The sequence below is a fragment of the Mesoplodon densirostris genome, chromosome 4, assembly GCF_025265405.1.
Source record: "Mesoplodon densirostris isolate mMesDen1 chromosome 4, mMesDen1 primary haplotype, whole genome shotgun sequence".
Lineage (NCBI taxonomy): Eukaryota > Metazoa > Chordata > Mammalia > Artiodactyla > Ziphiidae > Mesoplodon > Mesoplodon densirostris.
In genome coordinates, this window is record NC_082664.1 from 128066588 (window position 1) to 128093130 (window position 26543).

At 37.3% G+C, this 26543-nt stretch overlaps 1 protein-coding gene across 4 annotated transcripts in view; it reads left to right on the forward strand.

Moving 5' to 3' along the window:
- The window catches only part of DPP8 (dipeptidyl peptidase 8), a 61821-nt gene that overhangs the window by 5718 nt on the left and 29560 nt on the right, over window positions 1-26543 (forward strand). For all 4 annotated transcript variants that reach the window (XM_060097164.1, XM_060097165.1, XM_060097167.1 and 1 more), the window contains 3 exons: window positions 3671-3783; window positions 22946-23119; window positions 23943-24111. In XM_060097164.1, the coding sequence (XP_059953147.1) occupies window positions 3671-3783; window positions 22946-23119; window positions 23943-24111 (456 nt within the window). The remainder of the gene's footprint in view (window positions 1-3670; window positions 3784-22945; window positions 23120-23942; window positions 24112-26543) is intronic.

Here is a 26543-nt window from a genome sequence, read left to right on the forward strand (position 1 = left end):
AAAGTCAGACTTTCCTCAGATTGGAGAAGCAATATAAGAAAAGCCCATCCATACTTGCTAAATCAGGCAGCTTGGTTGGAAGAGAGTTTGGGCACAATTAGGGGGGGAACCCTTATATTTAGTATAATAGTTAAAAATTATAGCCATACCATCCATAATTCTTAACTATAAACAAATGTCTCACAAAAATGTTTATGAATTAACCATTAAAACTGCTTAAAGGGATTTCACTCCCAGTACAATAGTTGAAATGGAATCACAAGCCCATAAATTTTGGAGTTTCCTTTCTGTAGTCACGCTATTTTATTTTCCTAACCCAGAGCCTGAAGGGAATGAATGGTTGTTAGAATAAGGAAGAAAGGATGTGAGAGACGGGAACACTGGAGGAACTGAGGCCTGAGTTGAGTCCCACAGCTAGGGGTTGGGTGGGAAAGGAAGGGCTGAATAGCCAGAGATGTGTTTGAGGGCCGACCTGCTAATGTGCCTTTGTTTATTAAGTTTTTAACAATAGGTTTTCTCCCCTCCTCCAAAGCTGTTTGACATTTTTTTTAAGAGATATTCTCTGCATGAGTCCACATTAGTAATTGTAGATTCATTTTTTTTTAAGTAACTCCAGAGTATTCCATTATATAATTGTGCCATCTTTTACTTAACCAGGCCTCTAGTAATGGGCATTTAGGTTTTTCTGTTTTGGTATTAACAAAAAATAAGGGAGCAGATATCACTGTATTGGATCATTTTTGTACTTAATAGGACTAATTCCAAAGAGTGGAATTATTGGGACAAAAGGTGTACAGATTCTGAATTTGTATTGATATTGCCAAATTGCCCCTCCATTGAGGTTATAGAGTTTACATCCCTGCCAGCATTGTCTCAGAGTATGTATTTCTCTACACCTGTACCAATAGTGAGTAATAAAACTTCTTTTTATCTTTCCCAGTCTGATTGGTGAACAGCAGTTCCTCACTGTAATTTTTTTAAATTATTACAGTTTTTTTAATTAACATATAACATTATATTAGTTTCATGTGTACAACATAATGGTTCGATATTTATATACATTGTGAAATGATCACTACAGTAAGTCTAGTTAACATCTGTCACCATACATATAGTTAATAAAAAATTTTCTTGTGATGAGAACGTTTAAGATTTATTCTCTTAGCAGCTTTCAAATATGCAGTATGGTATTGCTGTACATTATATCCCCATATTTCATTGTAGTTTTAATTTTCTTATGAGTGAGGTTGAGCATCCTTTCCCATATTTACAAGGCGTTTGTATTTCTTTTTCTGTGACTGATCTGTTTGTAATCATTGTCTATTTTTTATTGGGTTGTGGGTGCTTTTCTTATTGACATAAAGCACTTTTTTGTACAAGAAGGGAATAACCCATGGTAGTATTTTTCCCTGAGATTTAATGTCTTTTGCCTTTAGTGCCTTTTGCCCTTCTGTAGAAATCTGTGATTTTTTTTTTTTTGGTAGTTAAATTTTTACTTTTTATGTAGTTTTGCATCACATCTAGAAAGGCTTTCTCAGCTCCAAATTATATTTTTTGAAATCTTTATTTACTTTGGACTTCGTTTTGTTCCATTGATCTGTCTGTCAAATCAAGTGCCAATGTTATGCTGCTGTTACTATTATTATTTTTATCGTAACTTTAGATGTTTTACTATTTTATAGTACTAGTCACCCTTCACCACTCTTTTTTTTTTTTTTTTTTTTTTGCGGTATGCGGGCCTCTCACTGTTGTGGCCTCTCCCGTTGCGGAGCACAGGCTCCGGATGCGCAGGCCCAGCGGCCATGGCTCACGGGCCCAGCCGCTCCGCGGCATATGGGATCCTCCCAGACCGGGGCATGAACCCGTATCCCCTGCATCGGCAGGTGGACTCTTAACCACTGCGCCACCAGGGAGGCCCCTTCACCACTCTTTTTCATACTTTTCTTGATTATTTTTGTTTGCTTGTTTTTCTGTGAGAACTTAAAATTAGATTAGAGCTCCTTTCTCCCAATCCTATTTATACTGTTTTAGGATTACATTATATTCATAGATGGAGTTAGGAAAATTGACAATCTTTATAAAATATTGAGCTTTTCAAGAAAGTTGTATGCCATTTCATTTGCTCAAGTCTTTTATATCCATCTGAATATTAATATTTTTCCATGTAAATCTGTTGTTTCAGAAATTTTAATATACTTCGGACACCAATAAATAGCAGTGTGTCAACAGGAAAGAAACAATGGGAAAAGGTCATTTTGTGTTTATACAGAACTGATGTGTGTGTACATAGAATGCGTTGGAAATTTTTATTGGTCAAGGTTGAAGCCAAGGAAGGCATTATGGAACAAGGAGCAGTTTTAAGAGGAGCATTTGAAGTGATTGTGGATGGCTCTCATTTGAGGGTAGATGAGAACCAGCTTTTTCATATTTGCAGGTTGAAAGCTCTTAGAAGGGAAAGGCTTAAGGAGGATATGATCATATCTTGTAAGATTATGAATGGTATGGATAAGTGACTACAGTCTTAAGAATTATGTAACAAAGTAACTCTGGAATGTACAAAATAGATCTAAGGCAAAACTAAGTGCTGAAGTAAATATCAGCTGATACCTGACTTTTTACTCCAAAAGGCAACACAAACTAAGAAAGGTTTAAGAAAAGTTTAGGATAATAAAGGGATAAAGGAATCTGTGGGTATTTGGGGAGTCATCCTCCACCTTTGCAAGGGTTAGCATGGAAGTTACCATGCCCTTCCACAGACTGCCTTCTCTGCCATTATCAGAAACACAAGGCTGAGGATTTGTTCCACTAGAGAGAGAGTTTTTGTTCTTCCTGTGTGATTTATTTTCTCTTTCCTTCACTCTCCCCTAGCTTTTTTGGAAGTGATACCTTTCTAGCACCTTTTAGAGTAGAAGGACTTTGTCTTACTTTGAGTTTTCTTTGGTTCACCTCTTCATAACCATGTTGTATTTCTTTTACTTCACTTTGGTATGTAGTTTATTCTACACTGCTGTGATCTTCCCATTCAGTTATTGTATGATTTCACAGAATAGACCTATCTTCTACTTAGTGTAGACCTCTTTCTTTCACAATTCTCGAATAAAGGATAAAGAGACTTTTAACAAATCAGATATCAGATTCTATGTTGTTTTAATATGAATGTACTTTCATTTGAAACTTATTAGTGATTATAGTGGTAGAACATTTATAGTGAAGAAGAACTCAAATTGTTAGACCTATGTATATTTCTAAGCAAATATTTTAAATGATTCATAAAAAGAAGAAGCTTGGTATTCTGAAGTTGTCACAAAGTACCCCCATTTGGAATCTAATGAGTCTATTGCCAACTTGTAAGACACTAACAATTAAAAAAAAAAAAAACTAAAAGTGACACTTATCCTTACATCATCTTATACACTTTTATGTTTTGTTTTGAGAGGGACTAAAATTTGAATATCAAAAGGAAACCTGAGGATTCTTCTGGGAGCCTGGGTTTTACTGAAGAAAATTACCGTGGCATATGGCATGTGCATCTCCTACTTGTTAACATTCATTATAGGTCCCATAGAGTACAAAATTTTGCAGTATATAGAAGGCATTATATACTTAATACTACAATTGTGGTAGATTGCTATTTTTTAAAATAACAAAAAATCATTGTTTCCTTTTATAGCTATGTCTGGTGAGAACAGAGAAAATACACTGTTTTATTCTGAAATTCCCAAAACCATCAACAGAGCAGCAGTCTTAATGCTCTCTTGGAAGCCTCTTTTGGATCTTTTTCAGGTAAGGTTAAACATTGTTATTCCTATGATTTTGTGTATGTTTTTAGATACTGCATTTGTTTAGGGACAGAAATTCAATTGGGGTTTTATATTTGAAGTAGATATGAATCAAAAGGAATTAAAACATTTTTATGTTTTTGCATGTATGACCATGAAATTTCATTTAATTCTCAATATCTGAAACTAGGGATAGTAGATACTACAATTCAGTTTTTTTGTTTGTTTTTTTTTTGGCCGCCCAGTACGGCATGGCATGTAGGTTCTTAGTTCCCCGACCAGGGATCAGCCTGTGTCCCCTGCAGTGGAAGGGCGGAGTCTTAACCACTGGACCGCCAAGGAAGTCCCCAGATTTTTTTTGGCTACCTTTCTCCCTGTTTAACTATCTTTCCCTTCTACAAACTTGCTAGTTATGTAATTCTCACATTTTGGTGCGAGAGTTATTCACATAAAAGAAGTAATGTATATTTCCTGAAAGCTTTTTATTCAAATCTTTAAATTGAATTTGTAGTTCTAATATTTAGTAACAGTACTAATGTAAGGGTTAAATAAAAATACTAAGTTCAGTTTTTTTTCTAAATAGCATAATTCAATTTATGTAAAATCAAAGGTTAGGTTTTTTTTTTTTCTTCAACATTTTGTCTTTAGACAATATGTAAATGGTTCAAAACATCCCAAGAACAAGATGGTAGTTTGGGTGTGACTGTTTGCCTTTTTAGTTCTCATTTATTATTTTTACATTGAGTATTGAATAGAATATTTGGACTAAATGAACTAAAATGTGATATTTCTCTTAGGAAGTAAAAAAAAAAGGTTCCATGACAACTAATCATTTTGACTGCAGCTGTTTATCAGGGATGTTGTTTCTTACATTGGTTTGTGACTTTCCTTTAAAACAAAAAAATTCCTTATTCTAAGAACAGTGTGTTGAACTGAAATAGTGGTAGTTTTCTCATGGAAAAGGTTGCAAATTAGTGAGTCAGAGTTTGGGGTTTTTTTTTTTTTTTTTTTTTTGCTGTACGCGGGCCTCTCACTGTTGTGGCCTCTCCCGTTGCGGAGCACAGGCTCCGGACACACAGGCTCCGCGGCCATGGCTCGCGGGCCCAGCCGCTCCGCGGCATGTGGGATCCTCCGAGATCGGGGCACGAACCCGTGTCCCCTGCATCGGCAGGCGGACTCTCAACCACTGCGCCACCAGGGAAGCCCTGGGTTTTTTTTTTTTTAAGCTTTATTATGGAAAATTTCAAACCATACAAAAGTAGACTCCTATGCAAACTAGTTTTAACAATTTTCAAATCTTTGCCATCAGTGTTTCACTGTAGCCTTACCAGTCGTCCCTCACAATCCCTATCCCCACTTTTAAGATTATTATTATTTTTTTTTAAAGAGTTGGCATTCTTATTTATTTATTTATTTGGTTGCGCCAGGTCTTAGTTGCAGCTCACCAGCTCCTTAGTTGCAGCACATGGACTCCTTAGTTGCGGCAGATGGGCTCCTTAGTTGTGGCTCCAGGACTCCTTAATTGCGGCTTGCCAGCTCCTTAGTTGTGGCATGCGAACTCTTAGTTGCGGCATGCATGTGGGATCTAGTTCTCTAACCAGGGATTCAACCCGGGCCCCCTGCATTAGGAGCACAGAGTCTTATCCACTGCACCACCGGGGAAGTCCCACATCTCGGATTATTTTTAAAGAGTTCCCAAATATGTCATTTCACTCCTAAATAAGTCAGTATGTATCTCTAAAGAATATAGATTCTTTTTAGACATCATCATATCTTAAAAAATCATTGATCATTTCTTCATATAAAATATTCAAATTTCCCTGATTTTTAAATTTCTCTTTTTTTTTTTTTTTTTTGCGGTATGCGGGCCTCTCACTGTTGTGGCCTCCCCCGTTGCGGAGCACAGGCTCCGGACGCGCAGGCTCCGGACGCGCAGGCTCAGCGGCCATGGCTCACGGGCCCAGCCGCTCCGCGGCATATGGGATCCTCCCAGACCGGGGCACGAACCCGTATCCCCTGCATCGGCAGGCGGACTCTCAACCACTTGCGCCACCAGGGAGGCCCCTAAATTTCTCTTTTTTTACACTTGATTTGTTAAATCAGAATCTAAGTAAGGTTCATATATTACAATTGATTGATAGGTTTCTTAAGTTTCTCTCACTTTTAATCTATTGCTTTCCTTTCCATCCTTTTTTTCCCCACTGCAGTTTATCTATTGAAGAAAGAGGGTCTGTTTTGCTGATTGTATTCCTGTGGTGTTATTTGATATGTTCTTCAGTCTCCTGTATTCTCTGTAAATATAAATAGGTAGTCAGATCTCGAAGTTTCATCAGACCCAGGTTTCCTCTTTTTTTCTCCCCCAATAATACTTTACAGATCAAAAGAATTGAAAGCAGAGTCTTGAACAAATAATTCTATACCCATATCCATAGCAGCATTATTCACAATAGGCAAAAGGTGGAAGTAACCCAAGTGTCCATGGACAGATGAATAAATAAGCAAAATGTGGCATATCTTGGGTTGGCCAAAAAGTTCATTCAGGTTTTTCCAGAACATCTTTTTTAAAAATAATTTTGTTTATTTATTTATTATTTATTTTTGGCTTGTTGGGTCTTCGTTGCTGCGTGCAGGCTTTCTCTAGTTGCAGTGAGTGGGGGCTACTCTTCGTTGCGATGTGTGGGCTTCTCATTGCGGTGGCTTCTCTTGTTGCGGAGCATGGGCTCTAGGCGTGTGGGCTTCAAGAGTTGTGGCACGTGGCTCAGTAGTTGTGGCTTGTGGGCTCTAGAGCGCAGGCTTGGTAATTGTGGCTCATGGGCTTAGTTGCTCCGCGGCATGTGGGATCTTCCCAGACCAGGGCTCAAACCCATGTCCCCTGCATTGGCAGGCGGATGCTTAACCACTGTGCCACCAGGGAAGTCCCTCCATAACATCTTATGGAAAAATCTGAACTAACTTTTTGGCCAGCCCAATACATGTGATGGAATATTATACGGCCTTAAAAAAGAAGGAAATTGTGACACGTGCTGCAACATTGATGAACTATGAAGATATCATGATAAGTAAAATAAGCCAGTCACAAAAGGACAAATACTGTCTGATTCCACTTATATGGGGTGCCTAAAGTAGTCAAATAGACTACTAGAATGGTAGTTGCCAGAGGCTAGGGGAAGGAAAAATGAGGAGTTGCTGTTTAATGAGTTTAATGGATATAGAGTTTCAGTTTTGCAAAATGGCAGAGTTCTGGAGTTGGGTTGCACAGCAATGTGAGTATAGTTAACAGTAGTGAACGGTACACTTAAAAATTGTTAAGATAGTAAGTTTTATGTTATATATTTTACCACAGTTAACAAAATAATATTTCATAGACAACGTTGTATGCCTCCATCAAAAGGCATCATCGTATAGAGCCTTATTTATCTTCTTGTGATGATAGCACCCTTTGATCATTACCTAGATCCATTATAAAACAGTGAAATTTTATCATTCCTTCTTCACTTATTAACTGAAAAACTTCTATAAAGAGAAAACTGCTATTCAACAACTATTCAGTTATTCTGAGTTCTAGTTCACAATAGAAAGTCAGGATGTTTCTTGTCCTTTATTTCCCATTTTTCAAATAATCTATGTTCTACAGTCTTATATACGTGATCAGTTAGGGGTTTTGGAGGGTATTTTGTTTTTGTATCTTTATAAACTTACAGTGTAAGCCTGTTTGGTATCTTTTGATCCATTGACAGTTATTATTCTTATTGTACAAATGTCTTATTTTTGGCTGTTGGAATCGCTTTCAACTTGACATGTCAAATCCTTTTGACGAGACCCTGGTAATAGTTGATAGTGCTCTTGCTTTCTGCTCTGAAGATGTGTCATGATCATCCTTCACATTGCTTATCCCATGCTTAGAATCAGCCATTTCTCTCTAGTTCCTTTAGGGCAAAGTGGTGTTAAGAGACCATGATCTGGGTACTAGAGATGCTTATTATTATTAGGTTGTTAATTGTTTCTAGGTCTTTTTATTGGGCAAACTAGGGAATACATACATTATTTGTGTGGGTGTGTGTGTGGGTGTGGGTGTGTGGGTGTGTTTGAAATGTACAGATCACCAGGAAGTCATATCAATTCAGATAAGATATAAGGTCAGACTGATATATCCAGTTAAGATATTGCACTACAGGATTTTTCTTTAATCTCATTTATCCTACATATGAATTTTCTTTCTCTGGTGCCCAAGGTCCTGTTTTAAACAACAGTATGATTACTCATTTGCTTTACTCCATACTACACACAAAACAGTTTTAAAATAACAAATGAATCAGTGCTAATTACTTAACAGTAACTTGGAATTGGTCTTCTCTGTGTGGTCATGCTATCAGTTCTATACAATTAGATTCATTTGCTTCATTTTGTTTTCAAGTGTTAGGAATTCCTTTGTTTTTAATTTAATTTTTGTAGAAAATAGTTATATGGTTCCAAAGTCAGATCTACAAAACCACAAGTATTCAGAGAAGCTCCCCGTCTCCTCTACCCTATTTCTCCCCCTCTCCTTCTGGATAATCTTTGTGTTTTTAAATGGCTTATCCTTCTTTTTTTAAAAATATAAGCGACTAGGGCTTCCCTGGTGGCGCAGTGGTTGAGAGTCCGCCTGCTGATGCAGGGGACACGGGTTCGTGCCCCGGTCCGGGAAGATCCCACATGCCGCGGAGCGGCTGGGCCCGTGAGCCATGGCCGCTGAGCCTGCGCGTCCGGAGCCTGTGCTCTGCAACGGGAGAGGCCACAACAGTGAGAGGCCCGCGTACCGCAAACAAACAAACAAACAAACAAATAAATAAATAAGCGACTACATAGATATTCCTATCCCCATTAGATAAATAGTAACATACAGTATACATTTTCTCCACCTTGCAATTTTCAAATAACAATGTATCCTTCAAATCACTCCGTAAGAATATATAGTCAGTCCTCCATATCCACAGGTTCAGCATCCTTGGATGCAGAGGACCAGCTGTACTAAGCCATTTTATAATCTGAGGGACTTGAGCATCCACAGATTTTGGTATCCATGGGGGTGGGGGGTGTCCTAGAACCAATCACCCACAGATTCTGAAGAACAACTGTATACATAATCTATTTCTTTTTACATCTGTGTTGTGTTGTACAGACAAATCATGTTCAACCAGTTCCCTCTTGATGGACATTTTAGTTATTTTCAATCTTTGTATTACAGATAGTAGTGCAGTAAAATGGCTTGGGCTTTTTACATTTTTGCCAGTGTATCTTTTTTTTTTTTTTTGCGTTACGTGGGCCTCTCACTGTTGTGGCCTCTCCCGTTGCGGAGCACAGGCTCCGGACGCGCAGGCTCAGCGTCCATGGCTCACGGGCCCAGCCGCTCCGCGGCATGCGGGATCCTCCCGGACCGGGGCACGAACCCATGTCCCCTGCATCGGCAGGCAGACTCTCAACCACTGCGCCACCAGGGAAGCCCTGCCAGTGTATCTTTAAGCTAGATTCTTAGAACTGAAATCACTGGACCAAAATGTATATGGTTTTGTAATTTTGCTAGATATTATCAAATTTTCTTCCATAGGAGCTGTGCCATTTTGAATTTCCATCAGTAAGGTATAAGTGTGCCTGTTTTCCCAGAGACTCCCCAACACAGTATGTGGTCAGACATTTGGATTTTTTGCCAGTCTGATAGATAGAAATGGTATCCCAGTGTAGTTTAATTTGCTTTTCTTTTATAGGCAAAGTTGATCATCTTTTATCGCTAACCCATTTTTCTGTGGCGTGATTGGTCTTTTTCTTCATTTTTAGGAGTCTTTTATATACTGGAGATATTAACCCTTTGTCTGTGATATAGTTGCGAATGTTTTCCTGAAGTTGTAATTTGTATTTTTACTTTCTTTATGGTGTGTGCGTGTGTGTGCGCACGCCATGTGGAAGATTTTTGTGTAATAAAATTTATCCATCTTTTTGGTATTGCTTCAAGAATTTGTGTCTTCTGTCATAGGACAGTTTTTCTACACCCAAGTTATAAAAGAATTTACCCATGTTTTCATCCAGTGCTTTATATGGTTTCTTATATGGTTTTATTTTTTAAAGCTTTATTGAGGTATAATTGGCATATAAAAAGTTGCAAATATTAAAGTGTACAATTTGATAGATTTGGATGAACATTTGATGTACCTGTGAAACCCTTACCTCAGTCATTACCCTCAGAAGTTTCCTTGTACTGGTTTGTATTCTCCCCTACCCACCCATTCAGTGGTACAGGCAACCAATGTACCAGTCTTGCACAGTCCTTCATGAGATTTATCTCTAAATATTTCATATTTCTTTATTCTATTGTAAATGGCTTTGTTTTCTAATTTCAATTTCTGGTTGATCATTGCTAGTATTTCTTTTTAACTTTCTAAGTGCTTTCTCACTTTTTTTTTTAATTGTAGTTGATTTACAATGTTGTGTTAGTTTCTGGTGTACAGCAGTGATATATATATATATATATATATATATATATATATATATATATTCTTTTTAGATTCTTTTCCTTTAGAGTTTATTACAAGATACTGAATATAGTTCCCTGTGCTATACAGCAGGGCCTTGTTGTTTATCTATTTTATATATAGTAGTTTGTATCTGCTAATCCCAAACTCCTAATTTATCCCTCCCTGACCTTTCCCCTTTGGTAACTATAAGTTTATTTTCTATGTCTGTGAGTCTGTTTCTGTTTTGTAAATAAGCTCATTTGTATCTTTTTTTTTATATTCCATGTATAAGTGATACCATATGATATTTGTCTTTCTCTGTACTTCACTAGTGTGATCATCTCTCAGTCCATTCATGTTGCTGCAAGTGGCATTATTTCATTCTTTTTTTATGGCTGAGTGGTATTCCATTCTGTGATGTATGTATATCACATCTTCTTTATCCATTCATCTGTTAATGGACATTGAGGTTGCTTCTATGTCTTGGCTATTGTAAATAGTGCTGCTGTGAACAGGGTTTTTCTTTTTTAATTTGTTAATATGGTAAAACAAAACATCACTTGATTGTTGAGTGTTAAACCAGTCTTGCATTCCTGGGATAAAGCCCACTTGGTTCTAATTTATTATCCTTTTAAATATTGTTGGATTCAATTTGCTAATATATATATATATATATATATATATATATATATATATATATATATATAATTATTTTTTTTTTTTTTTTTTTTTTTTTTGCTGTACGCGGGCCTCCCACTGCTGTGGCCTCTCCCGTCGCGGAGCACAGGCTCCGGACGCGCAGGCCCAGCGGCCACGGCTCACGGGCCCAGCCGCTCCGCGGCATATGGGATCCTCCCAGACCGGGGCACGAACCCGTATCCCCTGCATCGGCAGGCGGACCCTCAACCACTGCGCCACCAGGGAGGCCCCAATTTGCTAATATTTTGTTTAGATTTTTTTATATCTATGTTAATGAGGAATATTGGTCTGTAGTGTTCTTTTCTTGAAATTTGTCTGATTTTGGTAATAGTGTTATGCTAGCCACAGAATAAGTTGGGAGTTATTTCCTCCTTTTTAATTTTCTAGAATTTGTTTGGTAGAATTCACCAGTGAAGCCATCTGGACCTGTAATTTTCTTTGTGGAAAGGTTTTTAACTACAAATTCAATTTCTTCCTTAGATGTAGTGCTATTCATATTATGTTATTTCTTTTTGAGAAAACTTTGGTTGTTTGTGTCTATTAAGAAGTGTTTTCATTTCATGTAAGTAATCAAATTTATTGGCATAAGTTTCATAATATTCTCTAATCTTTTCAATGTCTGTAAGAATCTTTGGTGATGTCCCTCTCTTACTCCTGATATTTTGTGTAATTTGTGTCTTCTCCACTCCCAGCCTTTTTTTTTTTCCTAATAAATCTGGCTAAGAGTTTATCAGTTTGGTTTCATTTATTTTTCTCTGTCATTTTGTTTTTTTCTATTTCATCATTTTATGCTCTAAACTTTATTAATTCTTTTCTTCTGTTTTTACTTTGGATTTTGTTTGTTCTCCTTTTTCTAGTTTCATAAGGTGGTAGCTGAGGTCACTAGTCTGAGACCTTTCTTCTTTTCTTATATAGGCACTTAATGTTATGAATTTCCCTTTAAGTACCACATTGGCTGTAGCACATACGTTTTTTTTGTTTGTTTGTTTGTTGTTGTTTTTTTTCGATACGCGGGCCTCTCACTGTTGTGGCCTCTCCCATTGCGGAGCACAGGCTCCGGACGCGCAGGCTCAGCGGCCATGGCTCACGGGCCCAGCCGCTCCGCAGCATGTGGGATCCTCCCGGACCGGGGCATGAACCCGTGTCCCCTGCATCGGCAGGCGGACTCTCAACCACTGCGCCACCAGGGAAGCCCCCGCACATACGTTTTGATATGTTGTGTTTCCATTTTCATTTAGTTCAAAATACTTCCTATTTCCCTTTAACCCATAAGTTATTGAGAAGTGTACTATGTAGTTTCCAAATATTAGCATATTTTTCAGAAATTTGATTTCTAATTTAATTCCACTCTGATCCAAGAACATACTTTGTATGACTTAAATCTTTTCAATTTTTTTTTTTTTTTTTTGCGGTACGTGGGCCTCTCACTGTTGTGGCCTCTCCCTTTGCGGAGCACAGGCTCCAGACGCGCAGGCTCAGCGGCCATGGCTCACAGGCCCAGGCGCTGCATGGCATGTGGGATCCTCCCAGACCGGGGCACAAACCCGTGTCCACTGCATCGATAGGCAGACTCTCAACCACTGTACCACCAGGGAAGCCCTCTTTTCAATTTTTTAAGTCTTGTTTTATGGCCCTGAATGTGGTCCATCCTTGTACGTATTCTGTGTTCACTTGAAAAGAATATATGTTCTGTTTTTGTTGGGTCTATAAATGACCATTAGATCAAATTGGTTTATTGTGTTGTTAGTCTTCTATGTCTTTACTGATTTTCTATTTGCTCTATCAGTTATTGAGAGAGAATGTTGAAATCCCCATCCATAATTGTAGATTTGACTGTTTCTCATTGCAGTTCTATTAGTTTTTCCTTTAGTATATATTTTGAAGCTATGTTATTAGGGATATAAGTGGATAGGATTGTTATATCCTATTCGTAAATCTGCTGCTTTCTTGGTTTGAAATGACCTTCTTTATTTCAAGCAATATTCTTTACTCTGAAGTTTACTTTGATGTTAATATAGTCCCTCTAGCTTCCTTTTGATTACTGTTAGCATAGAATAAGCTTTTCCATTAAAAAAATTTTTTTACCAGCTTTGTTGAGATATAATTCAAATACCATACAATTCGTTCAAAGTATACAATTCAGTGTTTTTTAAGTGTATTCAAAGGGTTCTGTCACCATCATCACCATCTAATTTTAGAACTTTTTGTCATCTGCAAAAGAAACTCATTAGCAGTCATTCCCCATCCTTTCACACTCTCTACCCCCAGGCCAAGGCAACCACTAATCTACTTTGAGTCTCTATAGATTTGCCTATTCTGAACATTTTATATAAATGGAATTGTATAATATGTGGGCCTTCATGACTGGTTTTTTTCTCTTAACACAGTATTTTCTGGATTCATTCACACTATAGCAGGTAATAATGCTTCATTTATTTTTATGACTGAATAATATTCCATTGTATGGCTAGACTACATCTTATTTATCCATCAGTTTATGGATAAAGTTGGGTTGTTTCAGCTTTGGAGCTTATATGAATAATGCTGCTTTTAATGTTCAAATGCAAGATTTTGTGTAGATTTGTTTTCAATTCTCTTGGGTATATATCTAGGAGTGGAATTACTGGGTTATGTGGTAACTCTGTGTTTACATTTTTAAGGAACTACTAAATTGCTTTCCATGGCAGCTGCATCATTTTACATTCCCACCAGCTATGTATAAGGGTTCTAATTTTCTACAGCCTCACCAACACTTGTTGTTGTCCGTCATTTTGATTATAGCCATCCTAGTGGATGTGAAGTGATATCTCATTGTTATTTAATTCGCATTTCCCTAATGACCAGTAATGCTGACCATATTTTCATGTGTTTATGGGCCATTTGTGTACCTTCTTTAAAGAAATGTCTGGGGAGGGCTTCCCTGGTGGCATAGTGGTTAAGAATCCACCTGCCAATTGCAGGGGACACGGGTTCAAGCCCTGGTCCGGGAAGATCCCACATGCCGTGGAGCAGCTAAGCCCGTGCGCTGCAACTACTGAGCCTGCGCTGTAGAACCCGCAAGCCACAACTACTGAGCCCATGTGCCACAACTACTGAAGCCCACACACCTAGAGCCCATGCTCCACAACAAGGGAAGCCACAACAACGAGAAGCCCAAGCACTGCAACAGAGTGTAGCCCCAGTTTGCTGCAGCTAGAAGGAAGCCCACATGCAGCAACAAAGACCCAAAGCAGCCAAAAATAAATAAATTAATTAATTTAAACAAAAAAGAAAAGAAATGTCTGGGGAATTCCCTGGTGATCCAGTGGTTAGGACTCTGCACTTCCACTGCAGGGAGCCCGGGTTCGATCCCTGGTTGGGGAACTAAGGTCCAGCAAGCTGCATGACGAGGCCTAAAAAAAAAAAAAGGTCTGTGCAAGTCCTTTGCCATTTTAAATTGGGTCTTTTTAATGTTGAATTGTAAGAGTTCTTTATGTATTCTAGATACTGGACTTTCTTTTCTCCCATTCTGTGGATTGTCTTTTTATCTTTCTCTTTAATTGCAGTAATCATTAATTTATTAGTAGAAAATCAGCCATAATTACCTTTGGCAAGTATTTAGTACTATAATCATTAATTTAAATCTATACATTTAAACACATTTTGATCTCTCCTTTATCGAGATAAGACATTTTTGTGACTTCCCCTTTTTTCTATTCTTCATTTACCTTACTCTGAAGTTCTTATACCTTCATTTAAAAAAATAATACACATAATATAAAATGTATTATCTTAACCATTTTTGAATGTACATTAGTACATAAGTGGCATTAAGTACATTCACATTGTCGCAAGCATCACCGCCATCCATCCACAGAACTCTCTTTGTCTTGCAAAACTGTAATACTATACTCGTTAAACAATAACTTCCCATTACCTCTCTGCCAAGCCCCTGGCAACCACCATTCTACTTTCTGTTCCTATGAGTATGACTACTCTAGGTGCCTCATAGAAGTAGAATCATACAGTATTTGTCCTTTTGTGACTGGCTTATTTCACTTAGCATAATGTCCTTAAGGTTTATCCATGTTGTAGCATATGTCAGAATGCCAAATAATATTCTATTGTATGTATATACCACATCTTGTTTGTGTATTCATCCATTAATAGACACTTAAATTGCTTCTACCTTTTGGCTATTATAAATAACGCTCCTATGAAGATGGGTATACAAATATCTTTTCATGTCCCTGCTTTCGATTCTTTTAGGTATATACTCAGAGGTGGAATTGCTGGATCATATGATAATTCCATTTTTATATTCTTGAGGAACTGCCATACTGTTTTCCACGCACCATTTTACATTCGCACTAGCAGTGCCCAAGAATTCCAATTTCTCCGCATCCTTGCCAACGCTTACTATTTTCTGGCTTTTTGATAGGAGCCATCCTAATGAGTATGAGGTAGTATCTCATTGTGGTTCGATTTGCTTTTCCCTAATGATTAGTGATATTGAGCGTCTTTTCATGTACTTATTGGCCATTTGTGTATCTTCTTTGGAGAAATGTCTAATCAAGTCTTTTGCCCACTTTGTTAACCAGGTTGTTTGCAGTTTTTGTTGTTTACTTTCTTGATAATGTCCTGTTGTTTGAATAGGGACCACCAAAAGGATATGTCCAAGTCCTAAAGGTATCTTTGAACATGATCTAGTTTAGAAATAGGGTCTTTGCAGATGTAATTAAGTATCTCAAGATGAAATAATTCTGGATTCAGGGTGGGCCCTAAATACAATCATTGATGTTCTTATAAGAGAAGGGAAAGGGGGATTTGATACAGGAGGTGAAAGCCATGTGAAGAGTAGGCAGAGATTAGAGTTATAGTGCCATAAGCCAAGGAATCCCTGGAGCCACCGGAAGCTGGAAGAGGCAAGGAAGTATTCTCCCCTAGAGCCTTTGGAGGAAGTCTGGCCCTGCTGACACCTTAATTTTGCTTCTGCCTTCAAAACTGTGAGAGAATAAATGTCTTTTGTTTTCAGCCACTATGTTTGTGGTAATTTGTTAACAACAGCCCTAGGAAACTAATACAAGTCCTTTGATGCACAAAATTTTTAAATTTTGATGAAGTCCAATCAATCTATTTTTCATTGATTGCTTGTGCTTTTGATGTCATACTTAAGGAACTTGCTTAATCCACTATCACACAGATTTCCATCTATGTTTTATTATATAAGACTTTTATAGTTTTAGCCCTTACATTTAGATCTTTGATCTATTTTGAGTTAATTTTTATGTATAGTGTGAGATAGGAGTCCGAATTAATTCTTTTACATGTGGAATCCAGTTGTCCTAGCACCATTTGTTGAAAGGCTATTCTTTCCCCTTGGAGTGGTCTTAGCACCTTTGTTGAAAATCAGTTGACCATAAATGTATGGATCTATTCCTGGACTCTCAATTCTATTCCACTGGCCTATTTATTCATATGCCAGTATCATGCTGTCTTGATTAATGTGGCTACATTGTACTAACTTTTGAAATTGGAAAATGTGAGGGTTTTTTTTCAAGATTATCTTGAAATTCCATTTGAATATTATTAGCATCAGCTTGTGCATATCTGGAAAGAAGGCAGTTGGAACTTTTTTTTTTTTTTTTAGGCAGTTGGAACTTTGATAGGCATTCTAATGAATCTCTAGATTAATTTGGGGTCTACTACCATCTTTATTATCTTCAGTCTGTGGACATGGGATGTCTTTCCTTTTATTTAGATTTTTAAAAATTTCTTTAAATAGTATTTTACAGTGTTCTGTATACAAGTCTTGTACTTCTTTGGTTAAATTTATTTCTAAGTATTCTTTTTGATGAAGTTTTGAATGGAGTTTTCTTAATTTCATTTTCCAACTTCTAGTTGATATTACAATTGATATTCGTATATCAATCTTGTATCCTGCAACTTTGCTGAACACATTTATTAGTTCTAATTATTTTTTGTAGATTTTTAGGGTTTTCTATATATCACGCATCATCTGTGAATAGAGATGGTTTTCCTTCTACCTTTCCAACCCAGAAGCTTTTCATTTCTTTCCTTACCTAATTGCCCTGGCTAGAACCACTAGTACAATGTTGGCTAATAGTGGAGAGCAGACATCCTTTTTTCCCCCGATCTTGATGGAAAAACTTTCGGGTTTTCACAATTAAGAATTACATTAGCGGGCTTCCCTGGTGGCGCAGTGGTTGAGAGTCTGCCTGCCAATGCAGGGGACACAGGTTCGTGCCCCGGTCCGGAAGGATCCCACATGCCGCGGAGCGGCTGGGCCACTGAGCCTGCGCGTCCGGAGCCTGTGCTCCGCAACGGGAGAGGCCACAACAGTGAGAGGCCCGCATACCGCAAAAAAAAAAAAAAAAGAATTACATTAGCTATGGGTTTTTCATTGATGCCCTTTATCAGACTGAGATAGTTCCCCATTATTTCTAGTTTGTTGAGTGCTTTTATCATGAAAGGGTGTTGGTTTTTGTCAAATGACTTTTCTGGGTCTATTAAGAAGGTCACATTTTTCCATTATTGTATTAATATGGTGTATTACATTGGTTGGTTTTTATGTGTTGAACCAAATTTGCATTCCTGGGATAAATCCCACTTGGTCACTTATAATCCTTTTAATACGCTTCTGTATTCAGTTCGTCAGTATTTTTTTTTGATGATGATTAAACCTAATTATTCCAGTAAATATGTTAAAAATTGAGTAAATATTCCAATTTTCAAAGAAAAATTGTCAGAGTGAATTTTCTTTTTTTTTTCCCATGGTTTGAGCAAATATTGCAGTTCTGCAACAATGCTGATTTTATTTGTCAAATTTAAATTTTCCTAAACATATAGCTCTAGAATGCTCTTCTATTTATGTTAGATATGGGCACCATATTTAACTGTCCAATTATATATATATATATATATATTTTTTACATCTTTATTGGAAGTTTGTCAGTATTTAATTGAGGATTTTTGTGTCTATAGTCATAAGAGATATTGGTCTGTAGTTTTATTTCCTTGTTATGTCTTTGTCTGGTTTTGGTATCAGGGTAATGCTGACCCCATCAAATGTTATAAAGTGTTTGCTCCTGTTCTTTTTCTTTTTTTTAAGAAGAGTTTGAGAAGGATGGGTCTTAATTCTTCTTTAAACATTTAGTAGAACTCATCAGTAAAGCCATCTAGTCCTGGACTTCTTTGTGGGAAGCTTTTCGATTACTAACTCAAATCTTTATTCATTATAGGTCAATTCAGATTTTCTATCTCTTCTTGAGTCAATTTTGGTGGTTTGTGTGTTTCTGGGAATTTAACCATTTCATCTACATTATCTAATTTGTTGCTATTCACTTATTGATACTATTCCCTTATAATCCTTTTTAACCCCATAAGATCATTAGTAGCAACTCTCCTTCATTCTTGATTTTAGTAAATTGAGTCTTCTCTCTTTGTATTTTTGGTCATTCTAGCTAAATCTGTCAAATTTGTTGATCTTTTTAAAGAACCAATTTTTGGTTTTGTTGAGCTATATTATTTTTCTGTTCTCTATTGTTTATTTCCAGTTTGATGTGTATTATTTCCTTACTTCTGCTTGCTTTGGATTTAGTTTGCTCTTTTATTCCAGTATCTTAAGGTGGAAGGTTTTGTTTGTTTGTTTTTTATGCCACGTGGCTTGCAGGATCTTAGTTCCCCCACTAGGGATAGAACCTGGGCCCCTAGCACTGGAAGCACAGAGCCCTAACCATTGGACCACCAGGGAACTCCCTTAAGGTGGAAGGTTATTGATTTGAGATCTCTTTTTTTTTGTTTGTTTTTGTGGTACGCGGGCCTCTCACTGTTGTGGCCTCTCCCATTGCAGAGCACAGGCTCCGGACGCACAGGCTCAGCGGCCATGACTCACGGGCCTAGCCGCTCCGTGACATGTGGGATCTTCCCGGACTGGGGCACGAACCCATGTCCCCTGCATCGGCAGGCGGACTCTCAACCACTGCACCAACAGCGAAGCCCGAGATCTTTTTTAATATAGGCACTTATAAATTTCCTCCTGAGTACTGCTTTTGTTGCATCCCTTAAGTTTTGGTATATTGTGTTTTCTTTTATCTCAAAGTATTTTTTGATTTCCTGTGATTTCTTCTTTGACCTATTGGCTTCCCCCTCCATGTGCCAACATCTGGGACAACTGTAAGGCACACCTCATTTGGTTCCCATTTCTCAGGGATTGCTGTCCTTTGTTGTCTGATGTCCAGTGTCTTGAAAACATGATTTCATATATTCTGTCCATTTCTGAGTTGTTTCAGATACGAGAACATACCTCGTCCCTGTTACTCCATCTTGGCTAGAAGTGGAAGTTGGTTTCATTTTTAACATTTAAATCTCTGACCCTTTTGGAATATGTGGGAAGTGGATCCAGTGTTATCTTTTTGCATATGGCTATGCAGTAATTCCAACTGATAAAATTTAAATCAGTAATCACTGATTTTAACATTTCATCTTTTACCCACCACTTCTTTCTTATTAATTTCTGTATTCAGCTTTCTATTTTGGATTTTCTACTCTGTACCATTGTTCATTTTGTTTATTCATGTTTTAATTTTTTAATATCTGGTAAAGCTAACCTTGTTCCTCATAATAGATCTTTTTCAGGGTTCTTTTTATCATCTTGCTTGATACTCTTTCAAATAATAAATTTTATAATCACAAAGTTATAAATGCAGAGTTCTCTTGTGAAAGTTAATTTCTTAGCTCTGAAATGTCTTGTGTTCTGATTATTAAACATTAAGACATGTTAAGGGGACTTCTCTGGTGGCACAGTGGTTAAGAATCCGCCCGCCAATGCAGGGGACACAGGTTCGATCCCTGGTCTGGGAAGATTGCACATGCCACTGAGCAACTAAGCCCATGCACCACAACTACTGAGCGCACACACCGCAACTATTGAAGCCCGTGAGCCGCAACTACTGAGCCCACATGCTGCAACTACTGAAGCCCACGTGCCTAGAACCCGTGCTCTGCAACAGGAGAAGCCACCTCAATGAGAAGCCTGCACATTGCCACAAAGAGTAGCCCCCGCTCACCGCAACTAGAGAAAGCCCTTGTGCAGCAACAAAGACCCAAAGCAGCAAAAAAAAAAAAAAAAAACCAAACCTGAGACATATTAAGTATGGATCAAGTCTGATGACGTTCAGGGAGAATAAGAGGGAGAAATTAAAATATAATTATATACTCAAAATTGCTCTTGGTGTCAACAGAAACAGTCTTAAAAGATATTTAAAACAAAAAGATTAGAATTAATAAAACATTGAATTTTCTAGATTTTTCTTTTGGAGCCTAACACACACATACATACATGTATATATATACATATATATGTATATATGAATTTAAACATTAATAAAAAAGTACTACAATGGATATAAGAAAACTAGGTAGATTTTTAGCAGGATTCCAAGGTTGTCTCATTTTTAACTTCACTTGACATTATTTTAAGTTTGCAAGTATACACATGTATTTGCCATCCTTGAACAACGTTTACTTTCAGTATGCTGGCTTAATTTTGGAGACATACATTTCTGCCAATGAACTTGGCTACTTTTATTTTATTTTTTAAATTTTTTGTTAGCATATAGTTGATTTACAATGTTGTTTTAGTTTCAGGTGTACAGCAAAGTGAATCAGTTATACATATACATACATCCACTTTTTTTTAGATTCTTTTCCCATATGGGCCATTACAGAGTACTAAGTAGAGTTTCCTGTGCTATACAGTAGGTCCTTATTAGTTATCTGTTTTATATATAGTAGTGTATATATGTCAATCCCAGTCTCCCAGTTTATCCCTCCCCACCCCCCTTACCCCCTGGTCACCATAAGTTTGTTTTCTACATCTGTAACTCTATTTCTGTTTTGTAGATAAGTTCATTTGTACCCCCTTTTTTTTTTTAGATTCCACATAAAAGCAATACCATATGATATTTGCCTTTGACTTACTTCACTCAGTATAACAATCTCTAGGTCCATCCATGTTGCTGCAAATGGCATTATTTTGTTCTTTTTTATGGCTGAGGAATATTCCATTGTATATATGTACCACATCTTCTTTATCCATTCCTCTGTTGATGTACATTTAGGTTGCTTCCATGTCCTGGCTGTTGTAAATAGTGCTGCAGTAAACACTAGGGTGCCTGTATCTTTTTGAATTATGATTTTTTCCGGATATATAAACTTGGCTACTTTTTTTTTTTTTAATTTATTATTATTTTTTTTACTTTGGCTGCACTGGGTCTTTGTTGTGACATATGGATGTGGGCTTAGTTGCCCCACTGCATGTGTGGATCTTAGCTCCCTGACCAGGGATCTAACCTGCGTCCCCTGCATTGGAAGGTGGATTCTTAACCACTGGACCACCAGGGAAGTCCCTGAACTTGGCTACTTTTAAAGTACTAGTCCTTGGGAGTTCCCTGGGAGTCTAGTGGTTGGGACTCAGCGCTTCCACTGTGGGGGGCCGGTATCTGATCCCTGGTCAGGGAACTAAGATCCTGCAAGCCATGGCATGGCCAAATAAAATAACATAATATAACATAACATAAAATAGTATTAGTCCTTGGTAGCAGAAACCATGTCTGTTTCCCTTATTTACCATTCCTTTATCCCCTTATTTATCATAAAGAAATCTTAGTGAGGGAAGATGTGGATGTAAATTTTTTTTTTTTTTTTTTTTTTTTTTGCGGTACGTGGGCCTCTCACTGTTGTGGCCTCTCCTGTTGCGGAGCACAGGCTTCAGATGCGCAGGCTCAACGGCCATGGCTCAGTGGCCCAGCCGCTCCACGGCATGTGGGATCTTCCCAGACCGGGGCACGAACCCACGTCCCCTGCATCGGCAGGCGGACTCTCAACCACTGCGCCACCAGGGAAGCCCCCTGGATGTAAATTTTTTAAACTGGCACTTATTAGATTTTATTATATATTGTTTTCTAATTTTATATATGTGTCAAATAATATTTTTAGTTTGGGAAGGTGCCTCTTCATCATCAATCATTGATTACAAATATTCTTTGAGGGAGATTTTAACAGATGCTTTAGGTAGGAAAGCAAAAATCAGACAGATTCTGCTCTCAAGTTTTTTGTTTTTTTTTTTTATCTATTTCTAGTCAGAAATACTGAAAAAAAGTGAAAAACAAAACCATAGCCAAATGAGTAAAAGAGATAGTAACTCATATAAATTTCAAAGAAGAGATCACTGTACACCATAGTGGATCAGGAAACTTTCCTGGCCAACGTTGAATTAGGGCTAAGGTTTTGGGATATCAGTAAAACTTGGATGGATAGAAAGAAAAATGGCCTCAGGTGGGAGGGGGGCGTGATGGAACAAAGGCCAGGAGCAGACACCGCATATTGGGTTTTACATCATTGGTGTGACAAGCCTGACCTAAGGTTTTATTAAAGCAGTATTAGTGGATTAGTGGAAAGGTACTAATGACAGCTGATATTTGAGAACTTTACTCTGTGCCAATCATTGTGCTAAACATTTTACATATTTTTATCTAAGTTAATCTTCACAAAGCTGAAGTAGATGATTTATTACTACTTTGAAAGTGAAGAAAATTACTTTTGAAGAAATTAAACTACTTGCCCAAAGTCAGACTTCTAATGAGAGTCAAAGCCTAGATTCAAACTGCTTGACTTCAGAGTCTGCTCTTAAGTGCATGCAGAACTGCTATATTACATTTAAGTTGTAGAAGATCTTGAATGCCAAGCCAAGGTGATGAGACTTAATTCTTGCTCTCTAATGTATACAGTAATCGTCTAGGGACCCTTTACCAAGAAATTTTTCAGCAGACTTCCTGAAATTAATCTTTTTAAAGTTGCTGGCAAATTTTGGGGTCACTCAAAATGTAAACCCAATAATATTGGAGTTGCTAGAATTTCAGTGCTAAAAGCAAAAAGCCACCTTTCAGAAGACTGGAATGTGAGACTTTCGTTCTGTATTAGGCAACACTGGACTATGGAATGTATTCTCGAGAAGAAGAGCTATTGAGAGAAAGAAAACGAATCGGAACAGTTGGAATTGCTTCTTATGATTATCACCAAGGAAGTGGAACATTTCTATTTCAAGCTGGTAGTGGAATTTATCACGTAAAAGATGGAGGGCCACAAGGATTTACTGTAAGTTGATGTTACTACTTGATAAATCTGTTTTTGGGTCCTAAAGTTATTTGTGTCCAAATCAGAAAGGTAATTAAACAAACTAAAAAATTCTTTTCACCAATTGTTTACTACTAATTTAGTAGTAAAGAAAACAAGAAATATGTGTATTAATTTCCAATTTTAAGAATTAATAATTTTTTCAGTGACATTAGTATACAATTTTAAAAATACTAAAAACACCTACTGTGTAGGAAGAATTAGTAAAGGGCATCAGTGCCATTTTTTGAGTAAGTGCTGAGGTGGATTTTCGAAGATAATGATATCACAGGGCAATCCCTCTTTGGTTTCCCTAAAAGTTTGATTCATCTCAGTAAATGGTTTTAAATGTTTGATTGTATTCTAGGCAATTTTAATGTGATATCAGAACTATTCTTCTGATAGAATTGTGATGATTCTAGCTTTCATTACATTTTTATGAGCAAATTATTTTATACTGGTAAAATTAATTAGAAATATTTAATAAGTGAAATAGTCAAATAAGTGTTTAATAAAAGCATGTAACAAGTGATAATTACTCTGTTTAAACAGGTTTGGACAACAGAATTTATGAAGTGCTCTTATTTTGTCTTTATTTCTGCTCCTGTTATGCTTAGCTTATTAATTCATAGAAAAAAATGAGTCCTTTCTTATAAGTTAAGGCATATGAAAGTACATTTTTCTGGAGAGCAGTTATTGTAGTTGATATTGTACTTGGGATTATTATTCATTTTATAGGAAGGGTGATGGTAAACAAATGTGTATCAGCCTGATACTTGCCTTTAAATGTTGTTTACTTTTCTAGCAACAACCCTTACGGCCCAATTTAGTGGAGACTAGTTGTCCCAACATTCGGATGGATCCAAAATTATGCCCAGCTGATCCAGACTGGATTGCTTTTATACATAGCAATGATATATGGATATCCAACATTGTAACGAGAGAAGAAAGGAGGCTTACTTATGTGCACAATGGTAATTCAAGTTCTTCAAATCTACTTTCCTGAAAAGTATTTTTAAAATTTAATTTGCTTTTGCTTACATTTTCCAATTGAAACTTGCTGGGTGATCTTTATACTTTAAACTTAAATCTTTTAAATGAAAAAAGACAAAAGTACAGTGGATAACTGGTATGTACCACCTATATAATGCTCCCTTGTTTTAAGGGTCATTTTCAGACAGCACAACAGTAGCACCTCTGACCTGATTGTTCTTTTAGCCTAATAAGACTACCAGAGTTTTCCCCAAAACTGTTCTTTTTTTTTTTTTTTTTTTTTAATTTGTATTTTTGGTTGTGTAGAGTCTTAGTTGTGACACACGGGATCTTCATTGCAGCATGCGGGATCTTTCGTTGCAGTGCTCGGGCTCTTTGTTGCGGTGCACAGGCTTCTCTCTAGTTGTGGCGTGCGGGTTCCCTCTCTAGTTGTGGTGAGCAGGCTCCAAAGCGCGTGGGGTCTGTAGTTTGCGGCTCACGGGCTCAGTTGCCCTGTGGCATGTGGGATCTTAGTTCCCCGACCACGGATCGAACCTGCGTCTCCTGCACTGTAAGGCAGATTCTTTACCACTGGACCACGAGGGAAGTCCCAAAGCTGTTCTGATTAAAATAAAATTTAATATAAAAAATTAATCTTGTTTTTAGGAAAACAAACAGAAAAATCTAGTACACACTATAAGAACTACCTAAAAATTTGTCTCCCCTTTTGCAGAGCCTGCTTAGTTATTTTGTCCTAATAGGAAAAATAAAACTTTCTGTATTGTGGAAATATTTAATTTTTATTGAAGTGACTATAATAATGCTAAGCAGTACTGAAAGCACAGAAAAGATGTGTATGTTTTTCTCCAAAGCTTTTATACAAATGAAAGATGGGAAATAGTGTACTGCTTCTTTTTTTTTTTTTTTGAACATGTGAAATAGACCATTTTAAAATTTTTTAATTAACTAATTTTGGGGGGGCTGCATTGGATCTTTGTTCCTGCGTGCGGGCTTTCTCTAGTCATAGCGAGCGGGGTCTACTCTTCGCTGTGGTGCACAGGCTTCTCATTGCGGTGGCTTCTCTTGTTGCGGAGCACGGGCTCTAGGCGTGCAGGTTTCAGTAGTCGTGGCTCACGGGCTCTAGAGTGCAGGCTCAGTAGTTGTGGCGCACGAGCTTAGTTGCTCCGCAGCATGTGGGATCTTCCTGGACCAGGGATCGAACCCGTGTCCCCTGCATTGGCAGGCGGATTCTTAACCACTGAGCCATCAGGGAAGCCCTAAGTGTGTGTTTAGATAGAAAGGTAGGTAGAGAGTAAGCAACATCACTCTTACCCCTCTTATTCACAGTACGTTTCCAAGTGAAAGTCCCCTTTGGGGTGGGTATAGTCAGTTGGCATGTGCATTTGTTTATTCTCTGCCTCCTATAATAGAGGAATTTAAAGGTAACTTAATACCAACCTCTACTCTCAAAGGACATATCTTATTGGGCGAACAAGATGATACCATTTATTCATCTAATTAATCTTAGTAATTGAGGTCTGTAGTAAGTGATAGGGAGATATAAATGAGCGATACATAGTCTCACATCTAAAGGAGAACAAAATATAAAGCAGTATGAAAGGTATAAGTTTGGAGTAGTTGAAAGATCCAAGAAAACTGAGTGCCGGTTTTGGCTATATCATTAATTCCAAAATTAAGGAACTCTGAAAACTGAGGTTAGTTTTCATTAGGTTGGTGCTAAAACTCATTTGGTGGCAAAACCTGACCTGAACTGACCTGAGGATATTTATAATCTTAATCCTACTTAGTGTGCCTATTCCTAAATTTGCTGCAGGAATATTAGTATATTTGATTACAGGATATTTGATTACCCTGCTGGAGAGTGACATAATTATGCATAGATGTATGAATATGAAAAAATCCCCCAAATTCTGAGTTCGAAACACTTCTGGACTCAAAATTTTTGGATAAGGGGTTATTGGTTCATATTACACATTTGTTTCAGACAACATACGGAAAATACAGATAAGAGAACATAATACAGTGAAACCTGCCTATAAAATTAAAATCACTGCGAGATATTACTACACACCCGTTAGAACACCAAATGGTGGAGAGGAATTTTCATACATTGCTAGTAAGAGTATAGAATAATACAGATACTTTGGAAAATTGTGTGGCAGTTTCTTATAAATTTAAAGATAAATTTTTTACAGTACCCAGCCATTCCAGTCCTAGGTCTTTATTCAAGAGAAAGGAAAACACATGTCCACGTAGATTCTTATACAAGGATAATCATAGCATCTTTATTTATAATAGCAACTAGAAGCTGCTTAGATGTCCATTAACAGATGAATGGATAAAAGAACTGTGGTATACAATGAAATACCACTCAGCAAAAACATAAAGTGTATACTGTATGATTTCACTTACA